The sequence below is a fragment of the Penicillium antarcticum genome (assembly GCF_028974205.1).
Source record: "Penicillium antarcticum strain IBT 31339 chromosome Unknown utg000006l_segment0_segment0, whole genome shotgun sequence".
Lineage (NCBI taxonomy): Eukaryota > Fungi > Ascomycota > Eurotiomycetes > Eurotiales > Aspergillaceae > Penicillium > Penicillium antarcticum.
In genome coordinates, this window is record NW_026695304.1 from 496,730 (window position 1) to 513,002 (window position 16,273).

Below are 16,273 nucleotides of genomic sequence, written 5' to 3' on the forward strand. Positions count from 1 at the left end.
TACAATACTGTCCATGTATCTAGAGGATTGGAGATATTGATTGCATTTCTCTCTTGTTGTTTGTGCCACCCCCCGGCAATATGGCTGACCTCGACGTCGCGAGCCACTACAGCCTCCCTTCAGAGTTCCCCGAAGAATGGCCGGCAGCTCTGGAGGAAGCTGATCAGCTTGACGAAGAGCCTCTTCAGAGGGCAGACTCTCGTCCGCGCAAATCACGATATTTCGCCCTTGAACGCAGCCCCAGTGATTGGAGAAACAACTTTGGTTCACGACGAGGGAAGGAGGGCAGAGATAATGCGCAGAGCGACGAGCCCGACCCATTGGGGACAGGTGACAGCGTCCTTCGCATCCTTAAGCAACGCGGAATACTTCTAGATGATGATGGTCGCCAACGAGCCCGGTTCCTGTTATCATCGACCTCGTTCTCCCCTGCACTCTTCCTGTCGCAAGCGCATTCCCAGGCATCCATCGAATCGCTCATGAGCGGTTTGGACAACCTCTCGCAATCCATCGATCAGAAGTCCGCGTCGCTGAAAGTTTTGGTGGAGGCTAACTTCGAACGTTTCGTCCGCGCCAAGGCAACTATCGATGCCGTGTACACTGAGATGAGGAACCAGGGCATGGAGAAGGAACCAACTCTAGCTCCCCGCAGATCAGGTCACTTCCGAAGCTATTCAGGTCAAAATCACAGTCAATCCCCGGCCCCAGCGGTGACTCCCAAGAAGACCGCGCTCACGAAAGAGAGCGAATACGGTATGAAGGGTATCCGAGGTCCTTTAGTGGAAGCTTCCGTGAAGGCCGAGGAGGTCTGGGGGCCAGCTCTTGGAGGTCGAGAACGAGAACAAGTATTGAAATCAGTGGTTGAGACGATGGAGAAACACCGGGAGGCCTACGAGATTGGAAGTCTGCTGTCCAAGTCGATTCAACAACGAGATTACGATTCTGTTTTCGAGCAATACACCAGAGCTAGAACTCTTGCTAATGGAGCTAAGAACATCGCAGACCAAGCTTCTAGTGCCCGCCGACAACTAAACGATTCTGAGACGCATACGATCTTGACCATGGGCCGCATGTGGATGGATGTCGACCAACAAATCCAAGACTTCAAGCGCGATCTCTGGAGGCGTCTTAGTGATGCACCTACTACATCTACCACAAGCACTGCGTCTGGGCCCGTGGAAGAGCATATGGAGCTGATTGGAGCTTTGTTGGAACTGGGCGTCGAGGACAACCCTATTTGGACATGGCTACAAAGTCGTTATGCATTCTTGAAGACGAAGATCACAGTATTTTGTGACCGATGCAAGGTCGAAATTGAGATTTTAAGAAGACGGCTTGCTGCTGGAGAGAGGCCAACTCCACAAGCTACGGCATCCTACCTTCGCCTGGCACCTCGTGATGGATTAGCAGAATCTCCGGAGAGATTGGACACCGATCAGGTTATCGAGCTCTGGGAATGCGTACAAGCATTCCTAACTCGACTCCTTTCATCGCAGAGCGGTTTACTGGGAGAAGTACTGGATTTCTGGGAAGTAGCCCAGTCTTTCATCGATGGCAACCGACAGCGACTCCTACCTGTCGGCTTTGAAGGGGAGAGCCGCAAACATCACCGACTTTCGAGTAGTAGCGTCAAGGAGTTGGAGACAGGCGTGGTGGAACTAACCAATCTCATCCGACAGAACGTCCTGGCCCTCTTCACGGAACTTCCAACTGAGGACGTCTCATTACTCTTTTCCCCAGTCCCGGCAAGTCCGTCAAGTCCGGAGACAAGAGGAGTCACTCCAACGGAATCACGCTTCAAGCTGGATCCAAAGAACCTACCAATGCCTGTCCCGAAATTGGGTGAACCCTGGGAGGAGTATGCCTTCTGGCCACCCTTCTCCAATTCACTCAGTGGAGTGCATTACTTGAGCAAATTCCTCATTATCTTGGGCACCGCTGCCAGTGAAATGGCGTCCTTGCAGCCCGTTGCTAGTACTGGAAAATCACATGATCTTCTCAGGTCTCTTGTCGGTGTTTCTAGGGAGCGATGTGCCCGTGTGGCATGCGCTGCTTGGAACAAAGATGCAGAGATCTGCAAGATGTTGGAGGATTGGACCCGTGATTTGGAGAATCGAGATCTTACCAAGATGCCCGGGTTCTTTGTGGCGTTCGAGGGTGCTATCCTTGGAGGCATGCAGAAAATCCTTTACATCTCGGAGGCAGGGGCAAAGCCAGGCTCTGTAGATGTTATCACTCAACCGCCTGCGAAATTGCTTCAAATGGTTCGCTCTCAATTTGCTTCTAGTGTCTACAAAGCACTGAGCGGGCTGGTCGAAAACGCTGAGCGTCCAACCAGTGTTGAAGAAGAGAATGAATGGGTGATTTCCCGGCCAGCAATCACTAGTCAAGCCACCGATGCTGCTATGTCGGTTCTCTCGGCAGACTCTGTAGACTCGTGCAACAGGGTTAGTATCAGCACCGATTTTATTGCCTTCAGATCACTAACCACAGGACAGAACGTCCGAATCCTCCTTACTCTCTCGAATCTCAAGGCCCTACAGGCCGAATATGTTCCACAGCTGATCTCCAACTTCGAGAGCGCTTTCTCTGTTAAACTGACCGAAGAGGCCAAGACTGTCCGGGATGTACTTAGCCAGATCGAAGACCGACTATTCCAGTCATATGTCAACCCAACTACAACCATATTAAACGATACCATCACCGCCGGCATTGGATCCCCTGACTGGGTGCCCTCGATTGATCGACCAGAGCAAGTTCGACCATATGTCTACAACACTATGCTTACCATGGTGCTTGTCCACACGGAGATCTCTACGACCATCCCGTCAACCGTATCGCCGACCCCCAACCCGCAAGCTTCCAGGGCATCTTCTAAACTTTTGGCTACTGTATTGACACATCTCGTGACGCAAATCTGCTCATCTCTGCTCGCGGCCTTCCGTGCCCGTTCCTCCTTTTCGCTAGCAGCTCTAATGCAAGCAACCCTGGACACCGAGTTTATCGCACAGTCACTATCTCAATACGCAACTGAAGAAGCATCAGGCATGCAAAGCCAAATCTACGTCGAGCTAGATGCCCGCACAACAAATGAAGCCCGAGTGAAACTCCAAGCCGAACTCGGAGAAATGAGAGGCATTCTGAAGAGACTCCGAGACAGGACGAAGGGCGAGTTTGCCTGTTTCAGGAAACGCAGCTCAAATAGCTCCAAATCCTCAAGCAGCTTACAGACATAGCGAACCCCTTAACTGAAGTAACAATATATCGAATTCATCATGAATCTTTCTACTTCCAAAACGGGTATCACGAAAACATAGTCCACACCACATAAACATGTAGCTCTCACTGACCCATCCTCATCCAAGGCTCCATCTAATTCTGTCCAACCATGCGCTGCACACGACTCAAAAGCGCATTACTCTCCCTCCCCAAACGCCTCTTCCCAAACTGATCAGGCCGCTTAGCCCGAAGCATAGCCTCCCGCTCCTTCTGCTTAGCCTCGCGATCCTTCTCCCTCTTCTCAGCAGCCCTCTTCCTTGCCTCAGCAATTTCAATCTCCTTCGAAAACGCTGAAGGCTTAGGTCTGCGCTCTCTGCGTCCCTCTCCCCTCGGACGGCGTTCGGGTCTAGGTGCGCGCTCAGGTGCAGCTTCAGGCTCGGGCTCGTTCAACATGGCGATACGGTCCGGGTGCAGTTCAAGAGTTGTGGCGTCTTTGGCGGCGGGTTCATCTTTCTTTTCGGTCTCGGCGTCTTCGTCTACGTAGGTGTCGTAGACGGACTTTTTGGGTGCGATTGCTTCTTCTTGGGCTTTGATCTTTGCGTAGGCTTTCTTTACTTTGGCTTTTTGGATCAGGTCGTTTTTGAGCTTCTGGGCTGTTTGGGGAAACTCGTTAGTCTTGGTCTTGTTTGGCTGGCGACGTTGTTTTGCTTACTCTTTCGTCGATATGTGCCGTCTGGGAGGTTTGCTGGTCCAACGCTGAAGCCCTTGCGCTTCTTGATTGCGGGCTCGGCCTTTGTTGCTGGGGCTGAATCGCCATCGTGGGTGCGTTTCGGTGCCATTTTTAGAGGGTTGACAGTGGCTGTCTTGGAGTTGGAATTGGGTTGTGTTGAAGGGCGGAGAAGAAAAAAAAAAGTGGCGATCTCCGCATGAAACTCCGGTAACAGTCAAAGAATAGATCAGTTGGACATAGGAGACAGCTACGATTACTATGGTTCTACCGTTATTTATATCATGTTAATTGAATCGAGAACTATCACTTGATCTTTTTTTGGGGGGATCTTCGTCTTGTCTTCTTGTCTTGTCCGCCTAATATGTTCAAGACAAGCAAGTCTTCGCCGATAACTCCCTAGCTGCTCCTCACGCCCTCACTTTCTTTTTTCCAGCCTTTACCAACCACGGCCAACTATCTCCTTAGGCTAGCCTGCAGCTACTTTGGTGCCCGATGCCCTTCTTTGTCCAAAAACAGTCGCATTTGCATTTCAACGTCACTACGTCACATGACGTCTGAGTCAGGATCTCCATGATCTGATCGACGCCCAACGCTCAAAGGCTTTATTTTTCTCTTAGATATATCCCAGACTGGGTCGACATTCGGGCGAGTACAGAGTGAACAGCTCCATTGTCTCTAACGAAATCGCATCCCATGACGTGATCTATAGAAGCGCAGTCTTCCTCGCCAATCACTTCAATATACCCGAATCATCTCGCACACCGCATCCAACTTCCCCCCGATCGGCTCTGGTTTCAGATGGTGCTACGTCTCCTGAGATGTCACACTTATCGTTTTAGGCCTCCTAGTCCGCCCTTATCACGCCATGCCCCTATTTCGAGATCCGGATCGGCGGCGCCATTATCTATGGTCACCAGACCATAGACAAGAACAACCAACTACAGGGTCCTCCGAGTCCCTCAATGATCTTCACCACCGAGTTTCACAAGATTTTGCAGAACCTGTGTCTAAATATTCAGAGCTCTCGCTGCCAACGGAGCCGGACATGCCAGGACCGTGGTCCAACGACCGGGAGGAGCTCATACATCGTATCAAGGAATCTTCGCCTTGGAGACTTCAACCCGTGGTATGTGGAGCCCTTGCCAAACCTCTCTTTTGACGTACTTCTTTTGTTTCGGGTTTTTGTCGTTGAGTCCCTTTGTCATCATCTCTCTCGGGCCGTAGCTAACATCTATCATAAGTCTACTGACAGGGAAGATGGTGACGTCTTCATGCCCCGCAGGTCACAGGAACAGCATCAAAGTGTAGAACAACATCAAGAACCTTCTACTGAATATCAACATCGTATAGATGAGACAGAAGAACTGGGATCGCCGGCCGATATCCAGAGACCTCGGTCAGCGTTACACTCAGGCGACTTCAGAGAAGGCGCCACAGATCACCATGATCCACCAACTCCCAGGCCTCTATTTAAGGAGCGAAGTACAGCTTCTCCTTTTCCTCACTTGAGTTCTTCTCCTACAACTCCCTGGTTTGGAGCTCCGGCATTTGCATCCTTACAAACACCAGCCACATCAAATGGCAATCCGCAATCCATTCCGTTCGGCGGGAACACCCGTGCTCGGGCACCTTCATTGGGTTCGTTCTCTTCAAGCTATGTGCTCAAGGCTCCAACAAGTCCGCTAGTATATCAAGCAAATAATACGGACCTGGATTTTTCGCCTCGCATCGAACCCGTGGATGTATCGGACCCTTCAGAGAAAGCGAACCGCCGCCGCACGTTGCCCCCAGAGACTTTCGGACATTTTCAATTTGCTCCGCCAAGCCAAAGCCAACATGCCTTGAACATTGGCAGTCCATGCCCGCCCGGGAGACAGCGGGATTTGTTCGCCAATCAAAACTCTCATCCTCGCCGTTCATTGACTTCAGCCTATAGTCTTCAGCTTGCACCATCACCTGCTGGTCAGGTCCTGCCATCTCATTTCAGAAGGCCATCTCTGAGCGGAGACAACTCGTCTAAACCACATGCTCCGATGGTAGGTTCTTACGAGGAGTCCATCTTGCGGGGACGGATGTCCATGAATCCTTCCAAGCCGCTGGATTTCACGGCTCAGATCGGTGTGCTTGGAAAAGGCAAATGCAAAGGTCACCTTAAATGCCCACCACATGTTACGGTGCCTTTCCCAGTTGTTTTTTACAGCTACCCGACCTCGGGCAGCGGACGGTCTATCTCAGATGACAACCCGAGTCCATATGTGGGACAAATTGACCTGGAGAACTCACTTCCAAAAGAGCATGAAGCTCCAACTAGACGTCGCAGGCGACACGCAAGTCCAGCAGTACATCGAGAAGACCCACCTGGTACAGATGGAGCAAACGTTCCCCGAATGTCCGAAGCAGACAGTCGCCGGCGCAGAGAGAAGAAGAGTCGCAGGTCCGAATCACCTAAATGCCCTCCGGGGGGGTCTTATCGAATACCACAGCAAGGCCAGCTGCAGATCATAATCAAGAACCCTCATAAAACAGCAGTCAAGCTGTTTTTGGTTCCGTATGACCTCGGGGATATGGAGCCTGGTACAAAGACCTTCATTCGGCAACGCAGTTATTCGGCTGGTCCGATCATCGACATGCCACTCAGTGCACGAAAGAACTTTGGTACCGATCGTCCGGAGGCTTCTTTAAATGCTACCGAAGATCCTCAAGACAAACCGACTCTGCGATATTTGATCCATCTAAATATTTGCTGCCCCGCAAGTGGGCGCTTTTATCTGCATTCGAGCATTCGGGTGGTATTTGCCAATCGGGTTCCAGATGGCAAAGAGAAGCTACGAAATGAAATTCAAACTCCTGAGCCTAGATATAGCTCATACAAACCTTCTCGAGATTCTTCGCCGGCGACAAGTGCGAATGCACGAGCGGCGATTGAGAAAGCATCTCGCAGAAGGAGTGTCGGCCAGGGATCAATCCCTTCCTTCCGTCCTCATTTGTCGTCACCAGGCGGCCTCCCCTCGCAGCTAGAGGTTCCAACACCCATGGATCTTGATGATTCCTTCCACCTAAGTCCACGTTCGCAAACTTCGTCTCTGTATAACAAGCTCACCAAAGATGATGTGGGATACGGGGGCCATCCTTTCATACCGAGTCAGACTGGTCCGGAAGTCGGTGAGAGCTTGCTTGCGAAAAGACTCCGAGGCCTCGATGTCCATCGAACCGAATCATCCTCCGTGGATGAGCGCCATCCGCACTCACTGGACCTTCGCAGCCGACTCCACCCCTTTCATAACCATCATCGTCATCATTAAACGAGAGCCTAGCACATTGTTCTCCTCAATCTCCTTCTCCCCACCTTATACGCATCTTTTCCGGCACATTCTCATTGGTATAATATTTACCTCCCACCTACTTCTATCGTGACTTCACTTGTACCTCAACCATCAATCTATTGCAAGTTTAGAACAGGACAACCAAACCAAAAACATGAAAAGAGAAGAAACCCCTCACCAATTTGGCACCAAAGGCGCACCGGTCTGCCGCCGATCACTGTTCATACTAACCCAAATAATAGCACCCACATTCACACACCGCGATGAGTGTTTCATTGTCTCCTTTTTGTATCTTGGACATTCGTTTTTATTTTCAATGCTCGTGCTCTTTTGGTATATATGGGTTTAGGTTTACCCAGGCGCCTGTGTTGTTGACTATACCCCCCTATCTTTCTTGGTCTTTCTTTAGTTATATTGGAGGGTTTTTAGGTGTATATATCATCTAGGCTAGTTTGGTCGATTTTGAAGTTCAGACTTTTGAATATAAATATAATCTTGGAAGTAGGTATGTTTGACTTGTGGTAATTGGGTATATCCCGGGTGCTTAACATGGTCACGTACGGAATCTCCAGAGGGGATGCACAGGACTGGTGGTGGCCTGCTACTCAGCAGCGGGTTTTCCATGGGGAGCCACATTGGCAGCCAGGGGGCCTGCCTCCATACTTGACTGTAATATCGATTTTGGGGGTTGCCAGAAGGCTTGTGCGAGTGTACTTCTTCCTTGATTTGCTTTGTTCCTTTATATGTCTGGTGCAGAAGAGGTTCTGGTTTTATGGAGGACAATGGTTGACGGAACAGACTGTGGTTTGAGGGGGTTTTTTGATGCTATTGAGAGTGTTTGACTTTTGTTTTAGCTGTAAGTATGATACATATCCTCCATGCGATTTGTTTTGAACTTGACACGCTAGATGACTCAATACCATCTGCTATATAAGTGTTATATGCGATACTATCGACCATATATAAGCTCTTAAGAGTCCGGTATCATTGTCGTTTTCGAGCCCGGTTATGAGTGTGATAGGACCGGAATAGTTATCTCGAATTGGTTTGTTGGTCGCCTTTAAAATCTATTCCCCGAAGCACATCTTACTTTTTATGGCTATCTTCAAAAGAGGTTCAAAATATTCAATCAAAGACAAAGGATGAACAAGTCTGAGATCCTGCGATTCTATCTACAGAGCGCTAGATAAAGCAATCAAAAATTATCAAAAGAGCCCCGGCCTAGGATGAAGTATGTAGTGACTTCTACCTAGGAACAACGCGAATAAAGAATTCTCCAGCCCAGAAAGGAAGGTTTCCTGGCCTCTTGAGTACGAAGTCTACTTAACCGGCATGCTCAACGATCTCGCTCACGAGCACACCATCCTTGATGTAGCTCTTGAACTGCTCGGGCAGAGGGCATTCCTTGGTGTCCTCATCAGTGCCCTCCTTAGGAGGAAGGTTGATGTTGATGGCAGAGGACTTGCTGGTGAAGATCTCAGTGTTGAGACTCTGAGGGCCAAGGTAAACGGCAGCGCCGTCAACCTGGTCCAAGAGCAGGGTAGGGGCAGTGCCGTCGATCTGGAGAGCGAACTTGGGACACTTGATAACATCAAGACTACTGACGAGTGAGTCAACGATGAGAGAGAGACCATTACAGTTATCGATAGCAATGGCGTTGGCCTTGTTGGTGACCTTGATGATGGTCTTGTTGCAGCGAGTGATCAGGATAGACTGGTTCTGCTGGGCAGGGATCTCAATGATATCACCGGGGTTGTCGAAGTTCTCGATGAGCCACTTGTTGCCCTCGAGTTCCTTGCGAGGCGGCTTACGGGTGCGCATGTTCTCGGGCTTAGGCTTCTTGCTGGGTGCAGGCGACTTCCCGCGGTTGGCGCTGGAGCCCTCTGTGACGGTCGAGCTAGCGCGCAAGCCGGGGTTCTTGTGGGTCATCTCTGACTTGTCCACCTTGCGGAGGCTGGAGGTGATAGCCTCGCCCTGGTTGAGCTGGTCGAACACAGCGCCCATGTCGGGAGCCGGGGCTGCAGGGGCGGGAGCGGGAGGAATGCCAGGGGGAGGTGGTGGGGGAGGAGCACCACCGCGGGGCACGTTGAGAGAAGGAACTGGAGGAGGGGGAGGAGGAGGAAGAGCACCGCCAGCGGGGGAAGAAGGTCCGCCCTTTGCCTGCTTCAAAGCTTCCAGAGCGTCAATTCCATTCTCGTTGTTCCAAGTCAGGCCCTTGGGGAAGTGCTTCTTGAGGTATTCGGCGAGAGACTTGAAGTTCTGGGTGTAGGCCTTGATATAGTCGACATGCGTACGGTCCCTGTCAAAACGTCAATGTACAGATCTTGCAGCTTGTCAGCAGAGTACTCACTTGTCCTTGTACTCCTTCAACACCTTGTTTCCGTAGTAATCAATGCCACCAATCATGTCCGCGACGAATTCAGCGGGCTTGCTTTCAAAGAACCAGGCGAGCGCAACAATGCCCTCTGCGACAGCGCTGAGGTGGTTGAACAACGGAGACGCACGGTTTGACTCGCGGATGTTATTGATGCTGTCCGAGGCCTTGTGCAAATCGGTCATCAGCTCTGGGGGCTGGGTATCGGGCTTCTTGGCCTTTGTGACAACGTAAAGATAGGTGCGCTCGGCCTTGAAGGCTTGCATGACGGCTTTCGACTAAATTGTAGTCAGTCACAAGTCACTGCGGAAACGATACCAGCCAATCCTACCTGCTCGGCAACCAGACCGCCAATCTTCTCGCCCAGGTTCACAAAGTTCTGAACATCGCCCTTGATCAAGGCATCGAAGTCTTCGATCTGCGGCGGGACCGGAGCTGCCACAGGAGCTGCGGGTGGGGGAGGGGCGGGCTTGGGGGGTTCGGGAGTAGCGGGCACAGAAGATGAAGCGCCGCCCATAGATTGTGGTGAGCTGGGGTCATCGAGTGACATCGCCATATCCTCCAAGCGGGAGGTGGCTGCCTCGAGCCTATATACCGAAGCGCATGGTCAGTCAAGGATATGGAGGAATTGTCGTACGGCTTAGGCGGAATTCGAACATGGCTCAAGCACAGTACAATAAGAAAAAAGCGCGCAACGAGGATACATACCGCTTGATGAGGGTGGTAAAGTTATGCATATGGCCGCCTGACGCCATGATAGGCAACACGTAGCTCCAACGGTTGGAACGAAAAGGAGGGAGGAGGTAGATTAAGTGCAGTGGAGGATGCAGGCAACGAATAGACTATCAAGTCTCCTGCAATATATCAAGGCAAGTTAAGTTAAAGAAACAGGGGAAGGAAGAAGAAGTCCGGAGCTCCTGACTGCAGGTCCGGGCTCCAGGCCCACGGATACAATACGGTACGAAGGGGTGGGCTGACACAATGACGTTGTATGGTATTCTTCGTATTACCCTTACAATATGTATCTATGATCCACTTCGGGAGTTGATAGACATTTGTTTCTCTTGTTGTCTTCACTCTCCTCTTCTTTGCCATTCGTCATATAGATCAATTAGAACTACAGGGCTAGAGTCATGTCTCAGGGTCAACATGAGGTCGACTTCTGCACTCTGGGAATGTTCATCCTAGGTATGGTATACCCTTATCCGTTCAATGAGGGATATCAGCTCACACTGTCTAGATGACATTGACTTCGGTGGCTCAAGACCTGGAGTTAAGAACATACTCGGTGGTGCAGCCTCATTTGCGGTCGTGGGTGCCCGTTTGGTTTCAGGCTCCAAATATGCACAATCCGTGAGCTGGATCGTAGACGTTGGCTCTGATTTCCCTCCCGAGACCCTAGATGTGATCAAATCATGGAACACAGACTGTCTCTTCCGGGAGGATTTCAGCCGATTGACTACCAGAGCCTGGAATGGATATCATCCAAACGAGAAACGAGGTATGTATCTATTGATGCTATAAAATATCGCTGGAATGTACGTGCTGATTGACCCCGCAGACTTCAAATACTTGACCCCCAAGTTGAGACTCGAGCCCGAGATGCTATCGGACACTCAGATGTGGTCCAAGACATTCCATATGGTCTGTTCTGCGTCCCGTTGTATCTATATAGTCGATTATATCTTACAGCGGCGAGAAGAGTTGCAAAAGGCGGGCAAAGCTCCGCCTGCGGTGGATACTTCCAAGCGTCCCATCTTTGTCTGGGAGCCAGTTCCTGACCTCTGCACCCCGGAGGAACAGGAGAAGTTCTTCGCTGCAAACCATGTCGTGGATGTCGTGAGTCCTAACCACATGGAAATCGGCATGATGTTTGATCAGCCCGGTTGGAGCAAGGACAGTGACGAAAGTCAAAAGCTGGTCCACAAGATTATAGATTCCGGCATTGGTCATGCTGGAAACGGTCTACTAGTTATCAGGGCAGGAAAGGATGGTAGCTACGCTTACTCCAAGACTAGTAAGATCTGGCTCCCAGCATATCACCAACCTGATGCTTCTGGTGCCACGCCTGTGCTTGACCCCACGGGCGCGGGCAACTCCTTCCTAGGTGCTCTAGCTCAGGGTATGGTGACTACCGGTCGAGAGCCATTTCAGGCTATTGAGTCTGTTCTATCGCAGTCCGAGACCTGGAAGAAGGCCCTTGACTCTTGGGGCAACTTCCCGCAACACCCCCTGGCACTTATTTGCGCGACTGTCGCAGCAGGGTTCGTGGTGGAACAAATTGGTGTGCCACAGATCGATGTCGATGGAAACGAAAGGGAATTGTGGAATCAAACTGAATTCACGGAACGGGTCCGCCTGTACACGCAGCGATTATTGAGGACACTTGAGGAGTCTCCTCGGAAACACCTATTGACCGACTGATCAATGGCTGAATGAGGAACGCCCTTTTATTGTCGTACAGCACACAAATGAACAAATAGTAGAAAAACACGCAAGAAAAGGTTCCGTCTTGGTTCAAATCCTCTCACAACCGTCAATATCCTGGGTTTTCTTCATGACTCGTTCTTGGCGGCTTGTTGCGCCTCGTGCTCGCGAATCTGCTTGCTCCAGCTAAAGCAAGAATATATAGGTCAGCATCATACACAGAGTGATAGGGTCGGGGTGACCAACTATCGGCTGGGGAAGAACCGGCCGGGCTCGGGCATCTTGTCACGGTACTCGCGCTCGGCGCTGAGGCTGAAGGCAACGGCAGCGACACCGATCACGAAGGCGCCCATGATTGCAGTGTTGGCCCTCCAGTTGGCGGGCTGGGCGTACCAACCACCAGCGGGGGACCAAACTTCCTTGGGGTACCTGTCCGACTCCTATTAGCGTCTGGCGGGGATGTTGGGGAAGAAAACATACGGAATCTTTCCACCTCCACCCATTGTGACGAATATTCAATTGAAGGAGTTGTTGAACGGGGAAAGCGAGCGTAGGGCTAGATAGGTCTTGAGGTGGAAGCCGAAAGGGCCGTCTCAATTGGAGGTCTGCCGCCAAGCCACTAGGGATTAAATTGGCTTAGCGCGCTCTCACACGACCAGGCCATCCCGTGACTGCCGCGACAATTTCTCTTTCCTCTTCACGGCCAATTGATTGCGTTGCGATTCTCCCTCCCCTTGTATTATTTTCCTTTTTTGTTCTCAATTCCCTACAGTCGCCCAGATGAAGAGGCTGCAGCTCCAAAGATGGAGCAGCTCAGTACTTGGGCCGCGGACTCGGACTGTTAACCGTCTGCATCAACACATGTACGGCCAGCGGTATCAATCAACCGCATCTCCAATCCAGACCGGTCGTGTCCCTGAAGATTCAATTATCGAGGACTCAACACCCTTGGATGAGAAGCTGTCAGAAATTATCCGCATGTCTCATGCTCGCCACTCACAACTTCAATATCCCTCTCCCACAGTGGAAGCAGCACAACAATCCGCAAAACTTGCTGCCCTTCACGCCCGACTCTACCTTCCCTCCAGATTACCCGTTGAGACACTTGCACGGACACTAGTTGATGCATCCGCCGACTCGAACACCGACTTCAACAACACATCACTGGCCACCCTCGGTCACGACCTCCTTTCCTACTACACCACCGAGCACCTCATCTGCACATACCCTCGCCTGCCGCTGAGCGTGATCTTCGCCGCCATGTACGCATACGCTGGTCCCAAGACTCTTGCTGCTATGGCTAGGGAATGGGGTGTTGAATTGGCCTCCGTGCCCGGCGGAGAGGTCGACCCCGGTCTCTTGCAGTTCCAAAGACTGGAGCCTGGCTCTGAGGTTCCCGATACCCCAGCTTCCGACACAGTACGACCGTACGAACAACAGTTGAACTGGCGGAAAACCGTGACTTCCAAGGTCTTCTATGATGATGAATTCGGTGACCCGATCAAGGGAGCACCAAACACCACCGCGACTGGCGTCACTAGCGAGCAGGCCAGCGCTGAATTTGTTCGGGCAGTCATGGGTGCTATCTACTTGCACGCCGGCCGTGCCGCCGCCAAACAGTTCTTCGAGCAGCACTTCCTTTCACGACACCTTAACATTTCCGAACTGTTCAACTTCCGCAAGCCTGCCCGTGACCTGACCCGGCTGTGCGCACGCGAGGGCTTCGAGCGCCCAGTTGCCAAGATTATCAGCGAAACTGGTCGTAAGAGCAGGCACCCCGTCTTCGTGGTTGGTATCTTCTCTGGCAACGACAAGCTTGGTGAGGGCGCTGGCGCCAGTCTGATGGAGGGCCGTGAGCGTGCTGCTGTTGCTGCGCTCAAGGGTTGGTACCTTTACAGTCCGCTTTCCGTCCGTGTCCCCAGTGCCATGGAGGAAGCCTCCGCCGCTCCCTGGAAGCCCGTCCACGTTGACTTGGGTGAGGTTGTTGTTTAAGGTGTTGGTGCAATGGGATGCCTTGGTCCAAAGGGCACGGTAACATATTATTTCATGTCTTTTTTTCTTGCTTTTCTTTTTTCCGGTGTGCTATTCTTTCGCATGGGAAGCTGGCCGGCGGTAAAAAGAGTCATCTATCCCGTCTTTTGCATGACTGGACCCTGTACATTATGGGACGATCAATCCCTTCGATTCATCTGGTGTCTTCTTTTTTCCAATTTCCCTTACTGTTATATCATGTCTTTTTGTCTGCTATACTCTCCAGTCCAGCTCGGTCAAACGACAAGTCATGAACTTGGTGTTGACCCTGTCATTCAAATATAGAAGTGCCTCAGATATCCATCTAATGCACACCAAAATCATGTAATGGTTTCTTTGTTCTATTGTAGTTCACCAACTAATTTAACTATACCTTTCTTTACTCCGGATTCACAATCTCATCCTCCCAATTCCCACCAGCCCTCTCAGCACAAGCCGGATCATCCAAATAACACCCATACTCTTCCCACAGGTCCGCAACTCCAGTCCCAAACAAGCCCCTCCAAAATCCAACACGACCACCCACAGCTTCATTCCCTTCTTCGTCCTCACCAACATACCCAACCCTAAGCAACCGATCATTAAGCATCCCAACAGCCCCCTTCCCAACCCTAACATCCTCAAGCCAAGCCAAAAAGAAAGCCGTATGCTGATAGCCCGAATCCCACTTCTCAGACCTCCCCTCCTTAGACTGAGGCTTTTTCCAATGAGGCGGCTCAAGCCCAGACTTCAGCCTCACGAAATCGGCAATGCCCTCTATCAAGCCACCTGGTGGACGTGGAATATCACCCTCATCATCGCCCTCGCCATCGCCTTCTTTGTCATCAGCTGGCGGCGGAGCAGTATGCTGATAACAATGGACCAACTCATGCGTTAGAACGCCAACTAACTCATGAAGCGGATTATCCTTGGAGGTACAATACTGCACATAGGGAAGCGAGACATGGATCTCTTTGTGTGCATCATCTAGCTCCGTGCCCGTTGTATAAGCCACGCCACTATAGTCGCGGAGGAAGACTGTCACAGAGCGGGTTGATGGAATGCTAGGCGTGAAATGCGGTGTATGTGGTGCTGGTCTTGAGGGATTGAATGTATTTGCTTCTGACTCTGGTTTTGGTGACGTGTATAGGTGCTTGATTATGTTGCTCAAGGCCGTGTCTAGTGTTGAGCCGATGTCTGGGATGAAGGCGAGGAAGATGCTTGAGGCTGGGTGCCGGAGGTCTTCGACGTGTAGGCGGAGCTTGGGTTGTGGTTGCAGGGTCTTGGACTTGGGCTTTGTGAGACTTATTTGGGTTTGCTTTTCTTCTGTTTTTGGCGGTTCGCGCTGGTAGTTCATGTTGGGGATTGCGGTGGCGAAAGGTGAAGGCGCTGAGCTTGTCATGTTGATGTTGGCTGTAGTCTATGGTGTAATTGGCAATCTTGAAGATGTCTAGAGTGGCGGTTCTTTGCGAGTGAAGTATGTCCAGGGTTGAATGCGGAGGAAGGCGGGGTTGACTATATGCGGAAGCTGACGACGCCAACTTGATATTTGAGGAAAAGAGATACCTTCTTTTAGTCAAATCATGCTGTGTGAATGTGCTCTTTAGATCTATGCCATTTTTGGTCTTCTAAGTGGGGGATTGTTGGGTCTAAAATAAGCACCTTAAGGTGATCTATGATCCACTATGGCGATCTCGTGGGGTGATAATGCAGGCTTTTGAAATTTAAATCAAGTCTCTAGCCTGGAGTAAAGCGAGTGGGTGTGGCTCAGACCGCAAGTTGGTCTTTGAAGTGGATTGGTGTGGTTTTGTACTGCTGTAAGGTGTATATATTTCTTTCACCGATATTATACAAATCAGAGAGTAATTGACAAACAGGCTTTCAATTAGGATCGAACTAATGTCAATTGATCGCTTTTTACTACACTACTCGAATAATTTACTCACTGGCTTATATTTACTATTACATAGTTTTGTGATAAAATCGTGCATGGCGTTGCCATTGCGACCATTAGTGAGAAAAGTGGTAAACAAAACGCTAGAAACAGGATTGGGCTCAGTTGGTGTTCAGCCCAACCCCAATTGTACCAACAACATTGGAAGTAGAAGGATCACAAAGTACAGATCACAATTTCCACTTCAGTCCAAGGAGTACTCCATATTCACCCTTTGCCCCTTCTTGCAACTTGTC

General features: G+C 50.8%; 8 protein-coding genes across 8 annotated transcripts; 4 read left to right on the forward strand and 4 right to left on the reverse strand.

Moving 5' to 3' along the window:
• Nucleotides 1–80: 80 nt before the first annotated feature.
• Nucleotides 81–3,236, forward strand: N7508_006272 (exocyst subunit SEC5; the record flags this gene model as incomplete). The annotated part of the gene is made up of 1 exon (XM_058464338.1): nt 81–3,236. One exon carries the CDS (start codon nt 81–83, stop codon nt 3,234–3,236), a length of 3,156 nt encoding a protein of 1,051 aa, XP_058318191.1.
• A 136-nt stretch (nt 3,237–3,372) lies between these two features.
• N7508_006273 (uncharacterized protein) lies at nt 3,373–4,151 on the reverse strand (the record flags this gene model as incomplete). Its single annotated transcript, XM_058464339.1, has 2 exons — nt 3,373–3,872; nt 3,932–4,151. Coding segments are annotated over 2 exons (720 nt in total), but the record flags the coding sequence as incomplete, so codon positions are not given.
• Nucleotides 4,152–4,814: 663 nt separating this feature from the next.
• N7508_006274 (uncharacterized protein) lies at nt 4,815–7,251 on the forward strand (the record flags this gene model as incomplete). The annotated part of the gene is made up of 2 exons (XM_058464340.1): nt 4,815–5,075; nt 5,191–7,251. 2 exons carry the CDS (start codon nt 4,815–4,817, stop codon nt 7,249–7,251), a joined length of 2,322 nt encoding a protein of 773 aa, XP_058318193.1.
• A 1,344-nt stretch (nt 7,252–8,595) lies between these two features.
• On the reverse strand, nt 8,596–10,401 carry capA (adenylate cyclase-binding protein; the record flags this gene model as incomplete). The annotated part of the gene is made up of 4 exons (XM_058464341.1): nt 8,596–9,571; nt 9,623–9,924; nt 9,978–10,233; nt 10,355–10,401. 4 exons carry the CDS (start codon nt 10,399–10,401, stop codon nt 8,596–8,598), a joined length of 1,581 nt encoding a protein of 526 aa, XP_058318194.1.
• Nucleotides 10,402–10,779: 378 nt separating this feature from the next.
• N7508_006276 (uncharacterized protein) lies at nt 10,780–12,070 on the forward strand (the record flags this gene model as incomplete). The annotated part of the gene is made up of 3 exons (XM_058464342.1): nt 10,780–10,834; nt 10,887–11,147; nt 11,208–12,070. The coding sequence occupies 3 exons, from the start codon at nt 10,780–10,782 to the stop codon at nt 12,068–12,070; spliced, it is 1,179 nt and encodes a 392-aa protein (XP_058318195.1).
• A 131-nt stretch (nt 12,071–12,201) lies between these two features.
• On the reverse strand, nt 12,202–12,576 carry N7508_006277 (uncharacterized protein; the record flags this gene model as incomplete). Its single annotated transcript, XM_058464343.1, has 3 exons — nt 12,202–12,259; nt 12,320–12,502; nt 12,554–12,576. The coding sequence occupies 3 exons, from the start codon at nt 12,574–12,576 to the stop codon at nt 12,202–12,204; spliced, it is 264 nt and encodes an 87-aa protein (XP_058318196.1).
• A 277-nt stretch (nt 12,577–12,853) lies between these two features.
• N7508_006278 (mitochondrial 54S ribosomal protein mL44) lies at nt 12,854–14,065 on the forward strand (the record flags this gene model as incomplete). Its single annotated transcript, XM_058464344.1, has 1 exon — nt 12,854–14,065. One exon carries the CDS (start codon nt 12,854–12,856, stop codon nt 14,063–14,065), a length of 1,212 nt encoding a protein of 403 aa, XP_058318197.1.
• A 418-nt stretch (nt 14,066–14,483) lies between these two features.
• Nucleotides 14,484–15,485, reverse strand: N7508_006279 (basic secretory family protein; the record flags this gene model as incomplete). The annotated part of the gene is made up of 1 exon (XM_058464345.1): nt 14,484–15,485. One exon carries the CDS (start codon nt 15,483–15,485, stop codon nt 14,484–14,486), a length of 1,002 nt encoding a protein of 333 aa, XP_058318198.1.
• Between the last annotated feature and the right edge of the window lie 788 nt (nt 15,486–16,273).